Consider the following 22,543-nt stretch of genomic DNA (forward strand, 5'->3'; position numbering starts at 1 on the left):
GACAAAGCTGAGATTTCTACACGGAGATTGAAAAAATCTGCACTCTAGCATGCAAAACTAATCCAGACTTTGGGACATAAAACACAACTTTCTGGGCATTTCTGTTTATAATTATCCTCAGTCCTATTTAGATTAAAACAGTTGTTGCAAACACTGACCGAGCTCTAATGGGGATCTGTCTTTTTACACAAGAACACCATCTACAGCAGGGCTGCCCGAACCCGATCCTGAAGATCTGCGACCCTGCCTGTTTTCCAGATCTCCATTGCAGTTCTTGCTGATTCCCTGGTTCAGGTGTGCTCAGTCAATCAAAATGAGGAGACACCGGAGTCTGTCTCTTTAGCAGAAACCAGTGCAGAGAGAGCTGGGAAACAGGCAGGCTGTTGGATCTCCAAGGCCAGGATTGGGCAGCTCTAATCTGAGTTAAATCCTGGATAAAATGTTTTATTTTTAATAGATTTTTTATAGATTTACAAAATACAGGGAAACACATTTTTAAGAAGAAATTGTTACTAAAATAAAAAGAATTTGGGGTTTTCTATTTTGTTCAAATTTGCATACACTAAATTCCAAAGATCAGACCAAACCGTCTCTAGATTTTCAGCCTTGAATTTCATCTTCTGCGAAAGATTAAGCATCTGTGATTGAAAAAAAAGCACAGTTATCCTTTGAATTGTTACAAATATGAAAAATTGAGGTTGTCAATTTTGCTGCAAAAATACTTTTCTGATGCTTCTTTTTGGTGTTAAACTTTCTCTAAAGTATTTTGCTTCTTGGATCTTTGGATCCTTTACATATACTTAAAAATCTTAGATTCAAAGGTAAAAATTGTCTTCAGCTAAGAGAATAATAAAACGGAAGAAACAAGTGGCTCAAACATTTACCGTACTTTTTATTTCTATCCACTATGTGGACCGAGTGCAGAAAGTGTAACTGAGTTCCAGTGGGTCGTAAAGGCTGAAAAACAACAGTCCACCTATAGTTGTGGCTGCTGCTTGTCCCTCACTGCTACCTCATAATCCTTTATTGTTCTCCCTAATTCTTTAACAGAGTACACATTCACCGCCTTCTTTTTTTTTTTTCTTTTCTCTGTGCAACGCCTGTGGATGTGGCAGAGACCAAAACAGGAAACACTTTTGCACCACAGCCGGTAAATCGGACTCTCAACGGTTGTGGATTTGTACAGATAAATATTAGAGGAAGCCCGGGTCTGTAAAGGTTTCGACCGCATGGGTTGGCACTTACGCTTGCTGTCTGGCCCTGGGTATAAGGGAACATTTGTTAAACCTCAGACTCTGCCTGCTGAAAAATGTATTCTTATTTGCTTTGTTAATACATGCACTGATCTTTATAAACACATTAAATACTTGTGAACAGAAATGCATTTTTATATTTCTTACAAGCAAAAAAGCTTTTGCTCAGAATTGTGCCTTTAGCTCTGTATTTTTAAAGACCCACTGCGATTAAAGTTGTGTTTTTAACATGTTGTTGTAGCATTTTTCTCACGATGGAGAACATACTTAATGACAAATAAGCTCAAAGTTGCATTTCTGAGTATTTCTTTAGTCAAATCGTTTTAAATTGGGAGAAGATGGAAAAAACGTTGTTTTGAAAAATGCGATGCGTGGGCCACTAGCTTTCTGCTCCGCTCCATTCTGATGCATCCACTCAAAGACTACTGGATTCACGTACGTCTTCGTTTTCCTCAGCAGAGCTGGAATCTGGCTTGATGGCTCCAAAATGGCTCGCCATTTTTATTGCTAAACGGCAGTTGTTCATTAGAAATTTGCCTCCGAGTGGAGGGGAAGACCGTTAATGTGGAGCAACCCCCCCCCCCCTCCCCCACACACACACACACACATACATACACCACCATTCCTGAGAGCTCTCTGTTTACATGCTTTCCCACTAGGTAGGGGGTTTGAGGGGCTTTAAGTTGCCACTCTGCAGAAATTATGTCCCACAAAGCGTCACTTTTTTTTTAAATATTGGCTAAAATCTAGATAATCATCACTCAGAACACCTTTAAAATAGATCAAAAGATCATCGGCATGGGGTTTTAACTTTGAGCCTTGTTAAACAGACTATTTTTATGAACTCCTCAAAGCGATAAATGCCTCAAATCAATCAGGATTTACCAGTACCTCTACTAAAGCATAAGGGTCACAAACAATTCACGTATAACTTTTTCACACTAGAAATGTTAACAAACCTGTGTCGTAGACAGACTGCACTCTAAAAACGGGACTTGCTCTTACAAGCATTGCTTGATTTTTTTCTTTTTCTTCTCAACATATAAAATATATACTACAGCTCATGTATGCACTGCAGAAGTCTCCTAGAGTAGGTGTAGCTCATACATCCTAGCTTTGGAGTTGGACATCTACAGCTTGTTCTCGTGTTTTATCTTTTGTTTGGAGGCTCTGGTTCTCCGGGTCTGCTTGACATGAAGCTGGCTCTGACTTTGTTTTTTTTGTTCAGATTAAGTGTACTTTGAAGAAAAATCGAGATGTGCGCTTTTTTGGCAAAGGGTTTGCTGTAATGACTGCTAATACAGGCCAGTTCTTCTGATGTGCTGTGTGCTTTTGCCTGGAGAGTGGATGTTCTTTTTCTTTCTATGGGCCTGAGATTAGGAATGCTGTTTGGCAGCTGCAGCACTGTGAACTCTTTAAAATGAACCAAATACATGCCTGAGTTAGGGGAGTTGTGGTATGTCAGGCTTTAGCCCCCGTTTCCCCCCAGCTGAAGCCTCCTTTTCCTCTTTCTCTTCCTCCTCAGCCGTTCTGTTCCTGAGAACCCCAAAACCTCAGTGCTGTCTTAAAAAAATAAAATAAACGTCTTTGTTTTTCCCCGAAAGTCAGTGTAGGTTTCTGGTTTCTCACAGTGACTCTGCTGCCAATTATGCATGACAATGTCCCATTTTGTCTTTTGGCTGTTTGCAGAGCTTGTAAGTTAGAACCGTAAAGCAAAGACCAGAGACTGACACAAGTCTCCGCTTCAAGGGAGTCTGTGATGGCTGCTCCAGTCATACAACTGGAAAAGCAGTCCCAGCATGCACTTTAAACATTTGAAATGCAACACCTTTGTCGGCAGCTGTTCTACATGTCTGCTCTCATTCTTTTATGTGACTATGTCTTAAAATGTGTTCAGGAGGAGGCAGAAAATACCTGTTGCTATGTCATTTAATGAAATTCCATAATAGACAGGATCTTCTGCTGGTTGATGTTGAAATGAAGCACAGTCTACTGGTGGGTGTTTCAACATTTTTGGGCATTATGTTTCTCTTTGCTCTGTTGCTCTGCAGGGAGTGGTCATCCTGCAACCAAAACCTTCTCTTTCAACTTCAACTCTTTTGTAGCTGCCCAAGGCATTGTGTTTCCCTTCAGTAGACTCTAAAGCTCGACTCAGTGTGTTGTTGTGAGTGGCACACTGATGTATAGCCATATTGGTAGCATGGATATTTCTAATAAGCAATTCTGACTGTAAATCTGGCATATTTGGACTCATAGATTATTGGAACTGTACAGATTTTTAGAGACCCACTCCAGTGAAAATTGTGTTTTCACCATGTTCTTGCTGACATTTTCCTCACGATGGAGGACATGTATAAAGAAAATTAAGATTTATACTGCGTTTTTGAATATTTCTTTACTTGGAGGCGAAAAAAGGCAGTTTGAAAAAGCTTGTAGTTTTTGTGTACAAACCACAACCGGCGGGCCACAATCTTCCTGCTCTGCTCCATTCTGATGCATTTCACTTGCAGACAAATAGATCCATGAACGTCTTTGTTTTCTTTTTCTTTTATGTTGCCCCCCCCATGCTTATGTAAGATTGAGGCTTGTGAGGGTCTGTAAGCTAGAGGGAGAGAGTGTAAACACAACTTTCTGCAGAAAGGATGTAACAGTTCTACAATTGCTTAAAAGATGATTGGAGTGGAACTTTAAAAACAGTTGTCTGGACAGAATATGACTTAAAATGTGTTAACTAAGGTCTTTTATTTGTATGCATATGTATGTTTGATTTATTTCTTCTTTTTTTTTTTGAATAAATGCTGCTTGTTTTAACGGAAGCTTCAGTTTTAGCCCTAAAATAGAACTTATCAGATGTGAAACCTTCCTGTTTCCTGGCAATGCAAAAAGAGCAAGAATAAAAAATAACTGTTAAAGACACTGATACTAACCAGCTAAAGTACTGAGATTGTTATTTTTCCAAAGATCTGTCAGCGGTACAGTTGCACCTCTACAGCCTCTAAGTGAACATCCCAATGTGCCCCCGTTAGATGTGGATCTCAGCTCTCCCCTCCGATGCATTGATATGCAGGTGGTCTCCAAAAGCAGAAGGATCAGTGTGATTGATTCAGGAGTTACCTTGTTTGGTTGTGAAAGGGGCCTAGTCCAGCTCGGCTGTGCTGCTCTTCATTCCTCATATTTTCCATGACTGTGTGGGATCCTGCACAGCCAATAACATGTGTTTTCCATTATCTTGTGTTGCAACCAAATCCTCCTCCTTCTGTTACTTGCTTCATTATCAAACAGGTTTTTAGATGTCTAAAAAGCTTGTGATCATGTTAGTCTGTTGTTTTGGAGAACGTGCATCACACGCGACAGTCCTCTGCCTTTAGTTTCACACCTTGCGTTTAGTGCTATCTGTTATTTGCACAGAAAACATATCTCTACCGGCACCGTTCGGAGCATTTCTCAGCGTCGGCTGCAGAGGCAGGAATGTCGGTGTCTGTGGATGGAAGTCTGTTGATCAGGGGTGGGCAAATCAAGGCGTCGAGGGTGGGGCATGCTTTGCAGACATTTTTGCCCGAGCTACTGCTGATTACATAGACCAGGTGTGTCTAACCAATCAGAAGATGCAAAAGCAGATTGTAAGAACAAAAGTGCTCACCCCTGGTTTATCAGGTATGCTGTGTGCAAACACAGGAATTTGGCCTGCTTTTTATTATTTTATACAGTTTTGCTTTTTTCAGCTGGTTCTTTTTGGTCTATTCATTTGATCCTAAGTTTCTAAAAATGGTATAATCATTATTAAAAGGCCACTGGGAACACTTTGAAAATAGATCAAAAGATGATTCGGTCTTTAATCTTCTGAAATAAATTATTTTATGTATATTTAATTGATTTTTTAAAAACTATTAAAGCTTTTTGGTTTGTGTCATTCCCAAAGACAAAGTAAAAAATTGCCTTCATATTTAACAATTTTTCTTGAAGCACAAACTTTTAGTTGATTACCCTGGAGAGATCTTGGCTTTGACTAAACCAGTTTTAGCTAAATTTCTGTGCAATTTACTGTTAAAAAAAATTGATTATTTTTGCTCATCGTTCAGGTGTTTCAATGTAAGTGAGACCTTTGCTAGCCCCCCCAAAATGTAATTTCTTATCATTAGCTTGATTTTCACTTTATTTATCTTAAGACTGGGATTTTGTAAAATGTTATCCATCATTGCACACAAAAGAACAAAACGGGCATAAAACGAAAAGTGTGTTTAATGTTTGTTTACATGTCTCCCATCCTTCATGTCCGTTTTCTGAACAGTAAAGATAAAGCTTGAAGTGGGAATATTAACTGGAGTTGACTCCGCCCACTGAACATTCTGAAAATGGGCCAAAATTTTTTTTTTTTTTTTTTTTTTTTTTACAGATTTGAACTCTAAAACCACCACCTAAACCCTTTTTAACAGGGGGCTCAGAGGGGAATTGCTCCCTTTTGAAATCTGTCCCCAGTGGTGATTTGATTAACCTCTGGGTTTGCTTTAAAATGTGGAACGGAAGGTTGAGTTATGGTAGTATGATGTGGTGCACAGAGAATTTGTGATTTGATTTGTGTAAATAAAAAAGGAAGGTTGTTTATAACAGTCTTGTGTGATTCGCCACAGCCAACACCAGAACCTCAACAGACAAAACCAAAGATGTTGACCTCAAAAAACTAGCATAACCGGTGGCTGCCATGGAACGCCGTGACGTTAAGGACAGACGGCAACAGCGCCGTTGTTCCCGCCGTCTGTCTGAGAGCAAACGTATATTTCTATCCCAGCATCTTGGCCAATCCCCTGAGATATTTTCAGCAAGTACCTGAAAGAGAAAACCCTGTAACCATGGCGGACTTCACGGGGTCTCTTCTTAATTTGAAAACTAGGCTAATGTATTCTCTTGAACAACAAACTGTGTGTTAGACATTAAACACATCAGAATTCCAGGATTCCCTCTTGATCCTACATTTGTATGTAAGACAAATGAGTTCATAGTGCATTGTTATTTTTTTACTGTTCTGTAATGCAACATACGAGGTGTTCTGTATTAAAAGTCCAAATATAAATCCATGTTTTATACTTTTTCTATAGAAAAATGTTGTTTTAAATTCCTGTCTATAACAGATTTGCTCTCAGGTTCACTCCTAGATAGATATTCTGAAAGACGGTGTTAGAATAATGAAAATAACACTTTTAACTGATAAACTTTTCTTTCTTCAAAAGACAGGCACTATAGTCGGGTTGTTCTCCTGAAATGAATCATTCGTTGGGCAGCAGTGGAGTGACAAATGAGCGATCTGCATTCTAGCGGTCAATCTGTGTCAGGTGACGCAGCAGTCTCATGCAGTGACACCGTTTTTACAACATGCTACATTTTTGTTAAAGTATTTTGGTCTGTATCCTGTAACTCAAGCCAAGACAAATGTCGTGCCTGCCCAGCAACCTCAGCCAAATATACAGCGGCAAACTGGTCGGCGCTACATAGCTTTAGCCTCAGGTTCTTCACATGCACAAAAGGAGATGTTTTGTTTGAAGATCTCTTTGGTTGAACAGTTCTAGAAATGTCCAAAACATGAAAGAATAACTTTGAGGTTGTGTGGTGATTACTTGAGATTTTGTGTGATTGATAACAGATTGTTGGAAGGTGCTGGAAGGTATAAAGGTGCTTTCTGACATCTGTCTTTTGTAGAGACATGTTTGCCCTTTAGCCTCAGGGCATTTATACTCTAGGTCAGGGGTGGGCAAGCCCTAAAGGCTGGTTTGACTGCATGTTTTCCAGATATCTTTGCTCGACTCACAGCTGATTACCTGGGTCAGGTAATTGGAACATGCCAGAGCAGGGTATGTTGGAAAACGAGCAGGAATGCGGCCCTCTGTGTCCACCCCTGCTCTAAATTTTATCAGAAGTCCCTTCTGAGGCTTTCTGCTAGTTTTGGTGGTTAAACATTTCTAATGGCGTGCTATGTTGTAAGAATGATCTGCATTGTGTCTCTCCAGGTGCTTGGCCGGTGCTTCCTCACAGTGATGCAGGTCCATTTCCAGTTTCTATCGCAGGCTTTGCAGAAGGTCCAGCCCGTGGCTCAGTCCTGTCTGGCGGAGGCCCTCGCCCAGGCCCAGGAGCGCTGTGCCAACGCCCGCTCCCAAAGCTCTGACCTCGGGCCCCTGTCGGAGCTTGAGGAAGCCTCCCGCTCATGGAAAGGCGTAGCTGAGGTATGTAGCCACAGCCCCTGGACACTTCCAGGTCTGGAAAGATGAGGCTTGACTGCGAGGTGAAGCCCAGTTTGTTACACATTCCTGAGGAATTCCAGTCGCGTGTGATTTCCAGTCACAATTTCCTCTTACCTCTTTGCTGGGCTGTAGGCTGTCTGTGAACCTCTGTTTTTGTGAGTGCAGCAGAGCAGTGGGTTGATTTATCTCCTAAGCCCTGGCATGCAGAGCATTAGCCCTCTGGGCCAGCAAATAGAGCGACAGTATTAAGAGTTTTCAGAATCCACACATTGTCTTATTCTTGTTTTACACTGCGATGAACAAGGAATAAAGAAGACTGAGTTATTTTTCAGGTTGAATCTTCTGCTGTGTAAGCATTGTTGGCGTTGTCGTGTCTCCAGGCCACAGGGAGGCTGAGGGAGAGGGGCCGTGACGGCTGCCTGGCAGGTATCCAGGTTCAGCAGCTTTTTTGCTCCAACAACACCAACATCCCAGAGCACCAGCTGAAGGAGCTCAACGTGAAGATTGACGATGCATTACAGGTACCACTGAGGACTTCTTCCTGACGTTTATGGGTTAACCTTTAACACCGGAGATGTCCACCTCGACAGCTAAATAACTCTTTGACCCACCGTAACTTCAACCGTTTACGCGATCACCGTGAATCAGCTGAGTCTGACGTCGGGAAAAGTGGTTTTTCATATTCCACGCATTACTAATCCGCAAAGAACACGGAGTTATTTTTTAGGTTAAATCTTCTGCTGTGTAAGCATTGTTGGCGTTGTCGTGCCTCCAGGCCACAGGGAGGCTGAAGGAGAGGGGCCGTGACGTTTACTAATATATTCATCCATAATACTACCATATTTACAGTACAGTGTAGAAGTTTGGGGAAATACTTATGGAAAATATGGGAACTAGTGAAACTGAAAACGGCTCTCATCATGTATAAAGCCAGATACAACCTACTTCCAATAAACTTACAGCAAATGTTCAAAGACAGACGGGATTTACAATATAAGAAAACAACTGAAGAAAATGTGTCTATCAAATTGTGGTGTGGATTTATGGAATGGATTGGATGAAGGTTTAAAACAAACTAAAAGTTTACATGAATTCAAAAAATACTAATAGTACTGTATAAGGCCAGAAGCGATTAATTAAACAAAAAATGTCACTTTAGCACAGTTGCCATGCAGAATTGTACCGTGAATGTTTTGTACCTATCTGTGAATAACAATGCGCGTATTGAATACGCACATCATCAGGTTTTGTAAAAAGGGGTGAGAGCAGACAAGAATTCTCTTCAACCCACTCCTTTTCAAGCACACTGTGTTGTTTTAGGTCTTTTTAAACCACTGTATTGATTTTTAATTTGTTTTGTGCTTGAAATAAAAAAAACGAAACTAAAACGAAACTAAACAAAGCTGGTTTTCTTACAGACAGAATCAGCTGATTTATGTCAAGTGTGTAAATGCTTCACCACTGTAAAGAGTTTCACATCAGCTCAAGGCTGTTGCTTCTGCTTCCAAATCCACTGGAATTTCGTTAATTGAGTAAACTTCGTAGAGCAGCGGTAGTGGAAAAAATGTAAACACAGGAGCTAAAGTTAAAAGAAATTGTAAAAAGTAAAAAATTGAGCTTATTTTATTGCAAACCAGAATTGCTTCAATGCTTTCTCTCTCTTCCAGGCTTATAAAGCAGCACTGGAGAGCCTGGGCCACAGTGAGTATGCTCTAAAAGGGGGCTTTCATCTCAACCCCAAAGCTGTGGAGTCAGCTTTACAGGTGATTCTTCTCCATCAAATGCTCTTCAAAGTCATTTTTGGATTGGTTTGTTATCCAGAATACTTCCTCAGCAGGAAACGATAAGAATGCTTATCCAGGTGTTATCGGTGTGCGTAATATTACCATGTGCACACGTTTGTGTGTCTGTGCAGGGTTGCTGTAGTGAAGCGGAGGCTCAGCAGGCCGGCAGGATGCAGACCACCTCACAACCCATCCAGTGCGAGCTGCCGACCATCCCTGTGCAGATCGGCTCACACTTCCTCAAAGGAGTGTCCTTCAACGAGTCCGCCTCAGAGAACCTCAAATTGAAAACCGTATGTCCCGGCTTCCCCGCTCTCTGTTTCTTCGTTTTGAAAGAGCGCTCGTTTGTTTGAGTGATGATTTGAGATCATGTTATGGTGTGTGCAGCGTGACACCAACAGATGTTTGTGATCCACCGCGTTTTCTTTTCAGCACACAATGCTGCAGCTTATCAAGGAGGCGTTGGGACAGAATGGAATGACGCACAGAGATGATTCTCCAGTGACAGAAGTCCTGAACCAGGTTTGCCCTTCCAGTTGGAGAGGAGCCTGCAAGACGGCTGTCCAGCTGCTGTTTGCTCAGGCTGGTCTGGTGAGTACAGCTGCTGATGAGGGCCAAAAAGACCGAGTCTTATTCTCAATTGTGTTTGTTGTAAATAGACCTGTCATATTTAACTCTCTTAGTGAAGCATTGGTGTGTCCCTGGGCTGGGCAGCCTCAGTCCCGCTGTTTTGTTTCTTTTGATTTGTGAGAATGCGGAGCAGATCTGTCTGCCAGCTTCGAGGTGTAAACAAACGCCACGGAGGGACAAAGGGGAAGAAACATTCCTGCAGCATGAGGAGAGGATAATTCCGCCTGGAAGGGGGTTGAAAACGGCCCCGCCTTCCTAACACTTGCATGTCTCTGCAGTGTTTTTTCCTCCACTGTAGCCTTCCCCGATGATGAATAAGCTCTTTACACTAACCCCTTGTCACCACCCAGCCCAGAATAGATCGATCCCACGGCGCATGTGGACGCACTAATAGGTTCTCCTGTCACTCACAATCTCACACATTCATTCATGTATTCATGTTTTTTTCTGAGGAAAGAATTGAGCGTTTTAATGCTACTTACTCCATGTGAAGTTCATCAGTTAAAGTTTTTGTGCACCATTTACGGCTCTGTTGTTCCTGAAGATACATTTAAATCATAAAAACTTTGCTTCTCTGCTGTTTTCTGAGCTGTATCCATTATCAGCATCTATATTTTTAAATCTCATAGACTTCCTTTTTTGTGTTTAATTAATCAATCATTCATTTGATTCATCTTATGTCAAATGAAGGCTAAATATGTAAAGCATATTTTTCCTATACTTTGATGAAAATGGTAGGTGTGAGGCTCCTCCTCTAAATAACAATAATAATAACAACAACAACAAAAATAATAATAATAATAACAACAATGGATTGGATTTATCTGCACTTTTCCAGACGCTCAAAGTGCTGACAGTGTGTCAAATAGTTGAATGCTGTTATAGTGCATTATGCTGGATTTTCCGTCAATTTCTTTTGATTTAAAAAAATTGCAATTGATTAAAATCCACCCTGCTGCTAAAGAAACAACAGATTTTATTGGAATTTTTTTTAAATTCAAACTTCTGTCCTCAAGACGCACAACAACCTTGCAGATGAGAAGAAAATCCCAGCAGAGCCAGAATTTAAGCTGATCTCTAAAAGTAGAAAATCCTGTTTAACAGTTCAACAGACTTCCTACTCATTTTATCTTTTGGGGGACATACTGAGTACCTAACCCAATCTTGCATTGAGTTGCAAAAAGCCTGTAAGCAGCTACGCGTCAAGGCCAACTGGTCATTTTAAGGTGAGAAACCCAAAAGGATGAGTTATGCTGCTGTTTCTGTCTCCTTTTCACCCCTGCTGATCTAGTTCAGACATGGATTAATGACTGATCATGTCAGTGTGGTTTTTTTTTTTAACAAACCAGCAAGGATTTTTAGAAGGATACACCTGTTTTTATTTTTTTATAACAACAATAGAGTCCATTTCCTGCAATCCAGGAAATGAACTCCTCCCTTCTTCTCTCCTTTGTTGGGATGCAGTTTCATGGTTGCAGAGGAGCCGCGGCCACTTTCACAGAACTTCTGAATTTTTGCGACTCTCAGTGAGCAGGAAGGCTCGTCTGTTTGACTGCAAGTGATTGAAAGCAGTCGATTTCCTCACCTTGAACTGCCTCTCGTTGGAAATAACGGCTGGAAGTTGAGGCTTTGACTTTTGGCTTCTGCTGAATCTAGTTATTTAAAGCTTCAGAATAGTTTGTTTTTGTTTCGGAATGTTGTTTAAGTTCACACCAGCATCCTTGTCACAAAAAAAGAGTGTTTGGTCGGTGGACATTGATTGGTTTGTTTCTGTGTTCCGACAGGTGGTTGTTGATACGGCTCAGATTGAGAACAAGGAGGCCTACGCACCTCAGATCACCCTGGAGGGGTCCAAAGTTGTGGTCCAGGTTCCCTCTACATGGTGAGAGTTCTGATTTATTTTTGAAGAGAAGCTATTCATTCCTCTGGTTTTAAAACAATAGCAACATTTAAATACACCTGAACTGTGATAATGTGTGCACACATTTAAACAAAAGTCACTTAAGTTGAATATAAGGAGTTTAACTTTGTTTAAAATCAACCTAATGAAAAGCCTGATTACCTCCTGAGCTTTTTTCTACACTGTTCTGTCTCGTGGCTGTTCAGGTGTCTGAAAGAGGATCCAGCAACCATGTCGCTGCTTCAGCGAAGCCTTGACCCAGAGAAGACACTCGGACTCGTAGACGTTCTCTACACGGCTGTGTTTGACATCAACAGGTGGAAAGAAAGAAAGTGAGTCTATGAATCTGAACTTTTTGTTTCCTCCTTTGAATCAAATGATTCACCTTCCTTGGGATGGGTACCGGTGCCAAGACGGTACTTTTGAAACGGTCCCGGTGCTCAAACCGGTGCTTCAAACGTGGAAAGACACCAGACTTTTTCCAAAAAGGATTTCAGTGGCACGAAGCAGCGGCACAGGGCGAAGTCCTGTGCCGCTGCTTCGTGCCACTGAAATCCGTTATACAAGTTATACAAGCATTATACACATCCTACTTATCCATCAGGTTGCCGAATTGTTTCCCAAAGTTTGGCTCGCTTTGACTGAAGCTCTGCCCCCCCTCACGGCCTCACCCATTATTACATGAGCCCACAGTGATAAAATACAAGCATCATGTTTCAAAACAAAGCACCGAAATCCTCGTATTTATATGGTATGTCGGTACTGGTACCTATCCCTGCACCTTCCTGATAACTTCTTTATAAAATGTGTGTCTTTGTTTGAACTGAAGGGAGCAAGCCTTGCCTACAATTCAGATCCAGCTGCAGCGAGAGATCCCGGACTACGGCAGCCCGACGGATTCGCCTGTTGGCCCCAGCTCCAAAACTTCCAGCGGCTTGCCGAAAACGATATCTAAACTGACTTCCAAGTTCACCAAGAAAGTCTCATCCAGCTCCAACAGTGGCGGCAGCTATTCCATCCCGAGCACTCCGTCGCGCAGCGTGCTGACATCAAGTACCTCTGAGGACAAGGCCAAAGGCCTGGCTCACAGTGACGGGAGGCTGCAGAATATCCTCCAAATGGGCGGCCTGTCCTGCACCCCCGACTCCACCCAGCAAAACCATCTGGCTAACGGGGCGGGGTCGGAAGAGCAGGGGATGAACCTGCCCACTGACCAAGAGATGCAGGACGTCATTGACTTTCTCTCAGGATTTAACATGGGCAAATCCCAGCAAGCTTCACCGCTGGTGAAGAGGAGGAACTCTGTGGCTTCAGCTAACCCTACAGAGCTGAAGTCCCAGAGCGGTCCTCTTCTGGCTGCCCAGTCTATCTCTCACAGTGCCCTGCAAACCCCAGCGCAGCCACAGCCACCTGTACCTGCACCTGCAGTCCAAAAGCAGCCTCAACCGCAGCCGCCTCCTTCACAGCAACAGCCTCAGCAGCAGCAGCCTCAGCAGCAGCAACAGCCCCCTCCTCCTCAGCAATCCTCCCCACAGGCCCTGCAGTACTACCAGCATCTTCTGCAGCCCATCACTCAGCAGCAGGCACCTCCTCCTCAGCTCCCACCTCAGCAGACCCCCCCGCAGGTCCTCCCTCAACAGAGAGTGATGAGCAAATGGCTTGGCACCTCCAGCCAGCAGCATCCACAGCAGCGCCCCCCAGCAGGACTGTCACCACTGGGTCCCATCGGGCAGTGGGGATCCCCTGGACTTCCAGACCTGAGCTCAGACCTGTACAGCCTGGGCCTGGTCAGTACCTATATGGACAGCGTCATGTCAGAGATGCTAGGCCAGAAGCCGCAGGGACCCCGCAACAACACCTGGCCCAACAGGGAGCAGAGTGAGGGGGTGTTTGGAGTTCTGGGAGACTCTCTGCCGTTTGACCCAGCAGGTAAGATCGACCTCGGAGCCCGATCACCACGATTTTCTGTCCGTCACACTAACAGGAAACTTCCTCAGTTTTTCACTGAAGAATAGCTTCCTTTGACCAGAAAAGGCAACTTCCTGTTACATTCATATATATTATATAATAATCCCACTTTGACAAAACCTTCTTGTTCCGTTCAACAGCTGAGTGAAAGCCTGCTTTCAAAGGTTGTTAGTGAGGTTTTTAACATGTTCTTGTGGCCATTTTCTCACGATGGAGGGCATATATAAAGAAAATTAAGCTCAAAATTGCGAATTTCTCAGTATTTCTTTTTTTAAATAGTTAATTAGGAGCAGATGAATAAAAAGACTGTTAAGAGCTTATTTGCGACGGGGAAAAACTCTGGGCAGGCCAAAGGCTCCCTGCTCTGCTCAATTCTGATGCATCCACTTGTAGACAAACAGACCGAGCTGGCGTCTTGCTCAAAACTGAACGACTGGACAGCTCAGACACTGCTCGCCATATTTGTTGCACCAGTAATGTTAGATCAGGGGGTTGTGAGGGGCGGAGAGCTGGCGGTAGAGAGTGTAAACGGAGATCTCCCAGCAACGGTGAGGGGAAGGGAGGGTGGGGTTGCTCCCCACAAACTACCTCGCCCACAATTTGGAGGTGAATTTTCTAATGAACTCCTGCCGCTCTGCAGAATTGTCTATGTCCTCGAAAAACTGTTTTTTTTTTTTTTTTATGACTAAAATGCCATAATCGTAATAAAAAAGACCACTGATGGTCAGAGTGGGTCATGAAGCTAGGTCTGCAACAGGAAAAGGTGTTCCGTAAAGATCGGTGAGTCTAACTGCTCTAATGATTTATGTTGTGTTTTTTGCCGGCCTGTAAAAGAATGCCTTATCTCAGTTTGCTTTATAAAAAGAACATACTTTGTACAGAAATAAAGATTGCACACAGCTTAACATCTGTGTAAAAACCATGTTACGCCAGTGGCAGTGTGTGATGTTTGTGCTCGTGTCATATTTGAAGAGATAAAAAAAGTTGCAGCATTGAGCTGAATGATAAATAGAGGTCAAATGAGAAGCTTTGTTTTTTTAAGATCCTAGACGCTGAATTTAGCGTTTGTCAGTTTGGGTTTTTACAGGACAGCAGACCCTTTTGAACGCAGTCAGCTCCATTGTACCGAGTTGACTTACGGCTATTGTGATTTTTCTGCCACGATAGACAGTCTCACTAAATGGATTCAGCTTGGGTGGGGGTTGGGGGGGGGGGGGGCAAAAAGAGAAAAGCTGAGCGGGTCAGAAACTCCCAATTGTGTTCATACTTGCTCTCTATGTGTGCAGTTGGCTCTGATCCGGAATTTGCACGGTATGTCGCCGGCGTCAGTCAGGCCATGCAGCAGAAACGGCAGGTGCAGCACATCCGCCAACCCAGCAACCCTCGCAGCAACTGGCCAATGCCCGATGAGCACCACCGGACCTGGTCCCACCCCGAGTTCTACGGCGAGGGGTAGGTGTCCCTCCCTTCTAGAAGGCTCCAAGATTATCAGGGGTGGGTTGGTGACGACACGGCTCTTCAATGGAGCAAGCGGAAACAGAACAGGATAACAAATAGGGCTGTGGATTGCTACTCAGGCGGCGATCCAAAGCGATTCACGGATTCACAGATCAAACCACAATTCTTACGGTTTCATTTATCATGTTTGGTTTCTTTATGCATGTCTTTCTACTGTAAGTATGCAAATCAAACACCATATTTTATGCTATTCATTTTTTATTTCAATGTCGATGTAACTATATTTAAAACACTTTTGATCAGAACTGATTTTTCAATGCACGGTTAGCGCTCATGCCTCACAGCAAAAAGGCCCCTGGTTCAAGTCCCGGCTGGGGGACCTGAAACAGAACAACAATGGGGGGGGACCTTTCTGTGTGGAGTTTGCATGTTCTCCCCGTGCACGCGTGGGTTTTCTCCGGCTTCCTCCCACCGTTCAAAAACATGCTTCATAGATTAATTGGTCACTCCAAATTGTCCATAGGTGTCAATGTGAGTGGGTGTGGGTGTGGGATATGTGTGACCCTGTGACGGACTGGCGACCTGTCCAGGGCATCCCCTGCCTTGGCCCATATGTGGCCGGGATAGGCTCCAGCAGCCCGTGACCCCGAAAGGGATAAACGGAAGAAAATGAATGAAAAAAAAAAAGGAAGGAATGATTTTTCAATCTCATTTATTTCAACTGTGAAAAACCCCTCAGTAGCTTTACTTTGAAAATGAAAACCTTCAATGAAATTTTACTTTGAAGGTTTATTTACTTCTGGTCACACCACCAAAAGAATAGAGTAGTTAAATACTAAAAATCCAATGTTATTCTGCAATTTTAAAGCAATAATGACATTGCCTGAATTGTACTTTTACTACACTCTACTGTGTTTTACAAAGAGAGTGAATCTTTGATCTCAGACATCGCAAATATATATTCTTGACTTTTGAGAAACTGACTGCAATATGCAAATATTCTGATTACTCTTTACAGCCGTGGGTACAAACGTTCATAGAAAACGTCTTTCAGCTGATGTTAAACCAAACTTTGAGTTTTAATCTGATGCAGAAGCAACGTGTTCCTGGTATCAGCTCCATTTAAGGCTCTTCATGGCTCTGCTGCAGATGAAATCAGTGCATGTTTGTAGCCTGAGGCACTCTGATAACACTCTGATAACGTGCATTAGACTGTGTTGGTCTAATATCTTTGTTTGGATTTACGGTCCTGTTAATCCTGAATCATCTTAAACTTGTGGAGAACACTGTGGGTTTAAAATCTGTTTTTCAACGACTTCTATGTCATTTACCAGTTTAATTTCACCTATAAGTGGGAGACAAAATCATAGCTGCTGACTAATCCAATAGATGTAAAAAAGAAATAAATAAAAAAGCACTGAAATCAACTCATTCAGCTGCATCATCATTAATGCAAGTAGTTATTTCACGATGAATCCTGTATTTTTGGTTTGTAAAACTCTTTTCCCCCACCGTGGTAGAAATGTTTTATGAGTCAAAATGCTTCTTTTTTCCCCCCGGTTTGTCCTCAGTGAGCCCATCAACAGCAGCTGGTCAGCCAACCAGGGGGATTCGGCCAGCTCCAGTGACGAGGCGTCTTCAGCCAACGGCGACAGCCTCTTCTCCATGTTTAATGGTCCAGACCTGGTAGCTGCAGTTAAACAGAGGAGGTAATGGGATTGGAACTAATCAAATCAAATCAAAGCTATTCTAACATAATTGGTTAAAAAAAAAAGCTTCCAGAGAGCTGAACCTGAAAAAAGCACAGTTCTACAAACAGCAACAAGCATTAAAGCAAAAAAAAAAAAAGAAAAAAGGTTTTTGTGACATTTTTGGACTTAGCAATCAGTTGTTTTTGCAATAAAACTACAAAATGATCGCTGTAGTTCCTTAGGGGAAGCCCACATTCGATAACTTCTCAACATTATGTTGATCAAAAATGTAATCGGGAAGCTGATCTTCACATTTGATAGTTAAAATATTACTGAGGTTGTACCAGCATTCATTAGGAAACATTTGATGAGTCTTTGACGGCTTCCGGTTTCCTATTGGCCAAATATTTAGCATTTTTTTGTAAATTCTTGTAGCTGCAAACAAAATTTAGAGCAAGTCCCAGAGGCAAGAAATAAAATAGACTGCAACTTTAAATATAAAAAAAGAAAAATAGAAATGTTTTTGGAATTTATTATTATACATCAGCTAACTTTAACACACAAATATAGCCTACACAAAATGACTCGGTGTTTTTACAGTGCAGTGTGTTGGCTGTCGACCATGTCAATCAATGTCCTCAAGGTAAACCTGGAGGCATTCAGGACAGGAGACGCGCGTCTCCAAAGACTTTGGTTGCCATCAGATCTTTGAATTCACTTGAATTTTGAGAGTTTAACAAGTACTAAAAAAAGGTGTAAAAATATTCAGGTTTTTGTCTGGGAAAAGTGGATAAAGTCTGCAGTGAGGTCATCTAGAATTATTGTCAAAAAAATAAAAATAAAACGAACATGATTCCAGATTTTGTCTATGAAAAAAAAATGTAATTCCTGCTATAAACGAGGGAGCACAACTGGGTTGTTTTTTCATTACAAATATAAAGGTTTATCCTTAATTTAACTGACTTTTTGAATATTTGAAATCAACTGAATTCTGTTTGATTGTGTCTCATTGGGTCCAACTTTAAAACCTTTTACTTCTAATTCTCTGAGATGAGTTTTGAAGTCAACTATTTTGTGTTAAAGTTGAAAAACCTCATTAAAAAAAAAAAAAAATCCTTAAAGGCATTGAAAGTTTGACTTGTTTCCGTGGCAGCGTGACTGGAACAGTTGCGTTTCGACTGTAGATCAGTTACGCAAACACCAAGTGTGCGGCCACAATGATTATCCTTCAGTCGTGTTGCGTCACATAAGCTTTGATCAAATATTTTTCAGGTGCAAAAAGTAAAGCTTGAATATAATGGTGTCTGCCCTCAGGAAACACAGCTGCGGGGAGCCGGAGGTTTGCACACTGCCTTCCCCTCCGCTGCACCACATAGGAGACGATAACCAGGTAGAAACGAGCAACGTTTGGTTTGTCTGCTTTTCCCTTTTAGAAGTGTGCTGTGATTTAAAGGTTCTCTTCCGGTGCTGCACAGGAAAGCAAAACGAAAACCTGGCCCCCGAAAGCACCGTGGCAGCACTCCACTCACACCAACACCATGCCCAATCCCAGTTCTTCCTTGTACCAGATGAGCATCCCGCCCCCCTCCTCCCAGTGGAGCGAGTCCATGCAGATGCTGCAGTCTCCGGTGTGGTCCACTGCCAGCGACTGCTCCCCCTCCACCGGCATGTCCTCTGGATATCCCTTCACCCAACAGCAGCAGCAGCATAAACAACCCATGACCAAGGGCTTTAAATCCTTCCCCCTCAAACCCGAGCACAGGCCCTCGTACCTTCACCAGTACTGACCGCACCGATGAGCCGCCGAGCGGACCGGGCCGCAGCCTGCACCACTACAAACTGGAAGATCTCAAAGTACACACACTGGCTCAGCATTTTTTTTATGTATCCAGATCTTTTCCACGTCAGTCATCCCCATCGGAGAAAAGCTGTATGTCTGAACTGCCATGTGTGAACTCCGACAGGTGCATGTGCCACGCCAGCAGCGGTCAGGCTCGTGGTCGTTTCGCTGCCTGCTTTCCTCAGGCGAGAGTCGGAGGCGGTCGTCACCCACTCGCTTCTGCAGCTGAAAGTTTGTGTGTGTGTGTGTGTGTGGGGGGGTATGGTGAGGGCAGGGGGTGTGGAATGCCCTCATTTTTCCTCTAATAAATATACTGTGTCTACATAGCTGTAACTGCCAAATCTCATGCAAGATAACTCAGAGTACAGCTACCATCTACTGTTTCATAGCTTGTAAAATACTGAAGTTAAAAGAGAAATATTTAGTTCTTTTTATCAAGAGGCTTTGAGCAGGCTCAGCATAATGATAGTAAGTCACTGCAGAGGTGTAAATCAGAGAGAAATACACTACTTTTTCATCAGCTGACCAGAGTTCTAGCTGTAACTATGTGCCATGTTGGTATTGATAGCACTTGCAGACTTTTATTCCCAACCAAAGCGTTGTTCAGATGACCATTGGTGCTGATGAGGTGAGGGGCGGGGCGGCTTTTTTGACAAATGCCGACTCCCTCTCGTTGGACGAGAGAACATCTCCATTTCCTCCTCGAATCGGCGGTGGGTTTTTCTCCAGATTTGACACCGAACTTCTATAAACCTAACGTTTCCTCTGTTTTATTAATACAATATTTTTCTTGTGTACCATTATTGACAGTATTAACTTTATTTTTGTAATTCTTCTCACATGTTATACCATACCTGTATGTAGTCTTGTAAACATCTTATTTTCCACTTCCCAATATGTGAAAAAGCACATCTTTTCCTACAGAGTTTGAACTACACCACGGATCTACAAAGGTTACCAAAAATGCCATGCTTAAAACACTAAAACGTTGTGTGACGAGGGGATTTTTCAAGCCCCTCCTCCTTTGGTTTCTATGGCAATGGGCTGCATTTAAAAAGGCCCAGAATGTTATCCTTTTGTGATGTTTGCGGATGCCAATGTTGCCTGTATTTATGAGATGACACCATGTTTTCAGAAAACTAACATACTTAACATGTTTACAGAGAATTGTTTGCTGTATATACATATAAATGTATATCTTTTTATAGTTAATGTGCTTTGCACAATCAAAAGATAGGGTTTGTTGGATTTTTTGTCTGTTATCTCAACTGTTGCAGCCTTTTTTAAGACATCATCACAGACCTTGGACTGTAACTGTTAGCTTCTCAGCTGTGTCAAATGGTTTACTAGTGGCTTCTACAAAAGAAAAGAAAAAGAAAAAAAAGAAAATGTTGTTGCCCTGATAGAAGATATGAAGGGGGACTGCTTGGCTTCTGTTGCTTTTTGTTCTTCTGAGCTGGCAACCGACTCTCTCCAAGTGTACCAGCAATGCAAAAAGTGAATAAAAAACAATTTAGCAATTCTAAAGACTGTTTATTTGGTCCTTAGTCTCTCTCCCAACAGCTTTAAACATCTAGAAACACATTTTAGTCAAAAGCCACCAGAACCAGACAATTACACAAGAAAAAAACATTTATAGTTGCATGTTTTCCTCATAAATACTTAATTAAATCGATACATTTCCAATGGCAGATCACTGCGTCCCTGCACAGCCATTGACAGAAGGTGTGGAGGCGTCGCTGAAGGTAGCCTGCAAACGGCAACAGGATAAGAATAAATCAAAGCTGATCATTTGAACTGCAGATAAATCGCATTTCTTTTGAAAACATTTTAGGAACTGAGGCTAGAGCTTGAAGCTGCTGAGGTGTGTGATGCCAGATTGACCCGGCTGACACGTGTAACCTTTGTGCTATCCTAGGCACTGAACCCTTTTTCTTCAATGATTTGTGATTTTCACTGGTGTCCATGAAATCTTTCCACCTTTATCCACCTTTGTCATGGTAGGGAGAACACGTCAATGTAAGGGTGGGGTCATCTAAGATAGCACACGGGGTTAAGCGAACTAAACTGTCATTTTTCTGTACAACAGGCAAAATGAAAGTCTCTGCTCTCCGATCAAAGTTGCAGATCATTTTTGATTTTCTTGTTTACATAATTAAAAAACAGAATTCCCTTTCAGTTTTCCATTTCCAACAGGGTTCAAAAAAACTTTTGCCCTTTCGGCTGAAACCTGTCTAAAGTCAGCGAATCAACATTTCTAATTGACAGCAAAGATGATAAATGCCTCAACATGGCGCCTGCATGGATGCTTTGTGCTTACATTGGAGGCTGGGGTCATCCCATCAGGACTGGCATCTGCTATGGTTGCCAGGTAGACGAGGTTGCGGTGAAGGATTTGTTGGTACCTGGAAAGAAAAAGCTTTACTGAGAGTAAAGGAACAACTAGATGTTTTATTTGATCATCTAAAGTATTTTTTTAAAGGTCGTCTAACTTAACTGGACTTTTAGATTAGCTCAAAAACATCAAACGACTGCTCCTAAGGTGGAGCTTGTGGTGACACAGTCTCAGGAGTGAATTTAGATCTGGAAATCGGATTTTCAGAGGCAACAAACAAAGATGTTTCCAAGCTCCCAACTTTGGTGAAACAGTTTGATAACTTTTTTCTTCCTCTTCCTTTTTGAGAACTCAAATATATAATCTAGGAGACGAAGATGTTCTAGATGCGAAGGATGGACCAACAACCCATCATCAAACCCTGTATGTCAGACAGCAGCACCTCATTTCTTCTACGTGTAAATGCGGATTATCCTAAAACATTTCGTGAATATGGTGATCCCTCTTCAAACAACCATATGATATTTAATATGACTTATGTGCGGGTTAGAGGAGTAAAGGTAGGGTGAACTCACTGGACGCACTCCACCGCTCGTCCTTTCTGCATGTACTCTGTGATGCATCGCACGAGCTGGTCGTTTTCATCAAGCAACTGAAACAAAGCAAACATCATTGGACAAGGTGTATATCGGTTTCTTATAGCACTTTTATAGCCGTAAGAAGCTCATATTTTGTGAATGAATAACCAATTGTTTTGGCTGGCTAGTAGAGATGCTAAACAAGCGGCTAATGCTAATGCTCCTCCAGCTTTTCGGACTTCTCGTCATTTAACCACCTCTTACCCTCTGTATCGTTTCTTGATTGACTTTCGCTTTTCCTCTCAATTTCTTCGGAACGAAGACAATCGACATGTTTGCGTTGCTCAAGTTCTATCAAATCTGTTTATGTTTATTCCTCATTTCGGGGATTTCTTCTTCGTCGATAATGACGTCACATTCGTGTACCACATGTGACACTACTGCCTCCTTCTGGTGCATTTCAGTATTGTGGGACTAAAAGGTAAACAGACATGGCAAATTAATTATTTACAAAGCTATTTTTTTTCTGATATCTACTAGAAAAATGTTTCACTTTATAACATTTTACATCTATACAATAACATTTTAAGCAAATTTTGAATTAAAGTTTATCATTTTGTGCATGTTTATCACTGGCTTTCAACTACAGTAGTGCCATTCCACAAAAATAATTTAAGGTCAATATAGGTATCATAAATGAAAGAAAAAAAAATGTGTTAATAGTTTTAGGTATTTACTTTAAAAGCTAATGTAACCTATATTTACTCCCAAAAGCAAATTATTTACTAGAAGGAAGACATGAACTGCTAATTAAAAATGTTTTATATCTTAAAAAATATATATTTTGCATTCTCTAGCAAATATTAGGAGTCATTA

At 42.0% G+C, this 22,543-nt stretch overlaps 2 protein-coding genes across 4 annotated transcripts in view; one reads left to right on the forward strand and one right to left on the reverse strand.

Annotated features, from left to right (window-relative positions):
* kiaa0355 (KIAA0355 ortholog) overlaps positions 1 to 20,274 on the forward strand; it is a 34,397-nt gene extending 14,123 nt beyond the window's left edge. For all 3 annotated transcript variants that reach the window (XM_004067499.4, XM_020700430.2, XM_011493723.3), the window contains exons 3-14: positions 7,253 to 7,465; positions 7,864 to 8,004; positions 9,151 to 9,246; positions 9,399 to 9,560; positions 9,700 to 9,858; positions 11,682 to 11,779; positions 12,004 to 12,129; positions 12,627 to 13,726; positions 15,052 to 15,217; positions 16,795 to 16,932; positions 18,229 to 18,304; positions 18,390 to 20,274. In XM_004067499.4, coding sequence (XP_004067547.1) covers positions 7,253 to 7,465; positions 7,864 to 8,004; positions 9,151 to 9,246; positions 9,399 to 9,560; positions 9,700 to 9,858; positions 11,682 to 11,779; positions 12,004 to 12,129; positions 12,627 to 13,726; positions 15,052 to 15,217; positions 16,795 to 16,932; positions 18,229 to 18,304; positions 18,390 to 18,701 — 2,787 coding nt within the window. In that variant the 3' untranslated portion in view covers positions 18,702 to 20,274. The remainder of the gene's footprint in view (positions 1 to 7,252; positions 7,466 to 7,863; positions 8,005 to 9,150; positions 9,247 to 9,398; positions 9,561 to 9,699; positions 9,859 to 11,681; positions 11,780 to 12,003; positions 12,130 to 12,626; positions 13,727 to 15,051; positions 15,218 to 16,794; positions 16,933 to 18,228; positions 18,305 to 18,389) is intronic.
* Positions 20,271 to 22,110, reverse strand: ss18l2 (SS18 like 2). Its single transcript, XM_004067447.4, has 4 exons — positions 21,932 to 22,110; positions 21,665 to 21,741; positions 21,075 to 21,159; positions 20,271 to 20,504 (listed from the first exon to the last, which is right to left on the reverse strand). The coding sequence occupies exons 1-4, from the start codon at positions 21,998 to 22,000 to the stop codon at positions 20,448 to 20,450; spliced, it is 288 nt and encodes a 95-aa protein (XP_004067495.1). The 5' UTR covers positions 22,001 to 22,110; the 3' UTR covers positions 20,271 to 20,447.
* Between the last annotated feature and the right edge of the window lie 433 nt (positions 22,111 to 22,543).

Source organism: Oryzias latipes, chromosome 3 (genome assembly GCF_002234675.1).
Source record: "Oryzias latipes chromosome 3, ASM223467v1".
Taxonomy (NCBI): domain Eukaryota; kingdom Metazoa; phylum Chordata; class Actinopteri; order Beloniformes; family Adrianichthyidae; genus Oryzias; species Oryzias latipes.

Bases quoted from the DNA above. Each gene is read 5' to 3' on its own strand.
- ss18l2 (XM_004067447.4), bottom strand. From the start codon at position 22,000: ATGTCGATTGTCTTCGTTCCGAAGAAATTGAGAGGAAAAGCGAAAGTC. The intron at 21,742-21,931 runs GTAAGAGGTGGT...GCTTTGTTTCAG, and splicing joins ATCAAGAAACGATACAGAGG to TTGCTTGATGAAAACGACCA. The intron at 21,160-21,664 runs GTGAGTTCACCC...TTTTCTTTCCAG, and splicing joins CGAGCGGTGGAGTGCGTCCA to GTACCAACAAATCCTTCACC.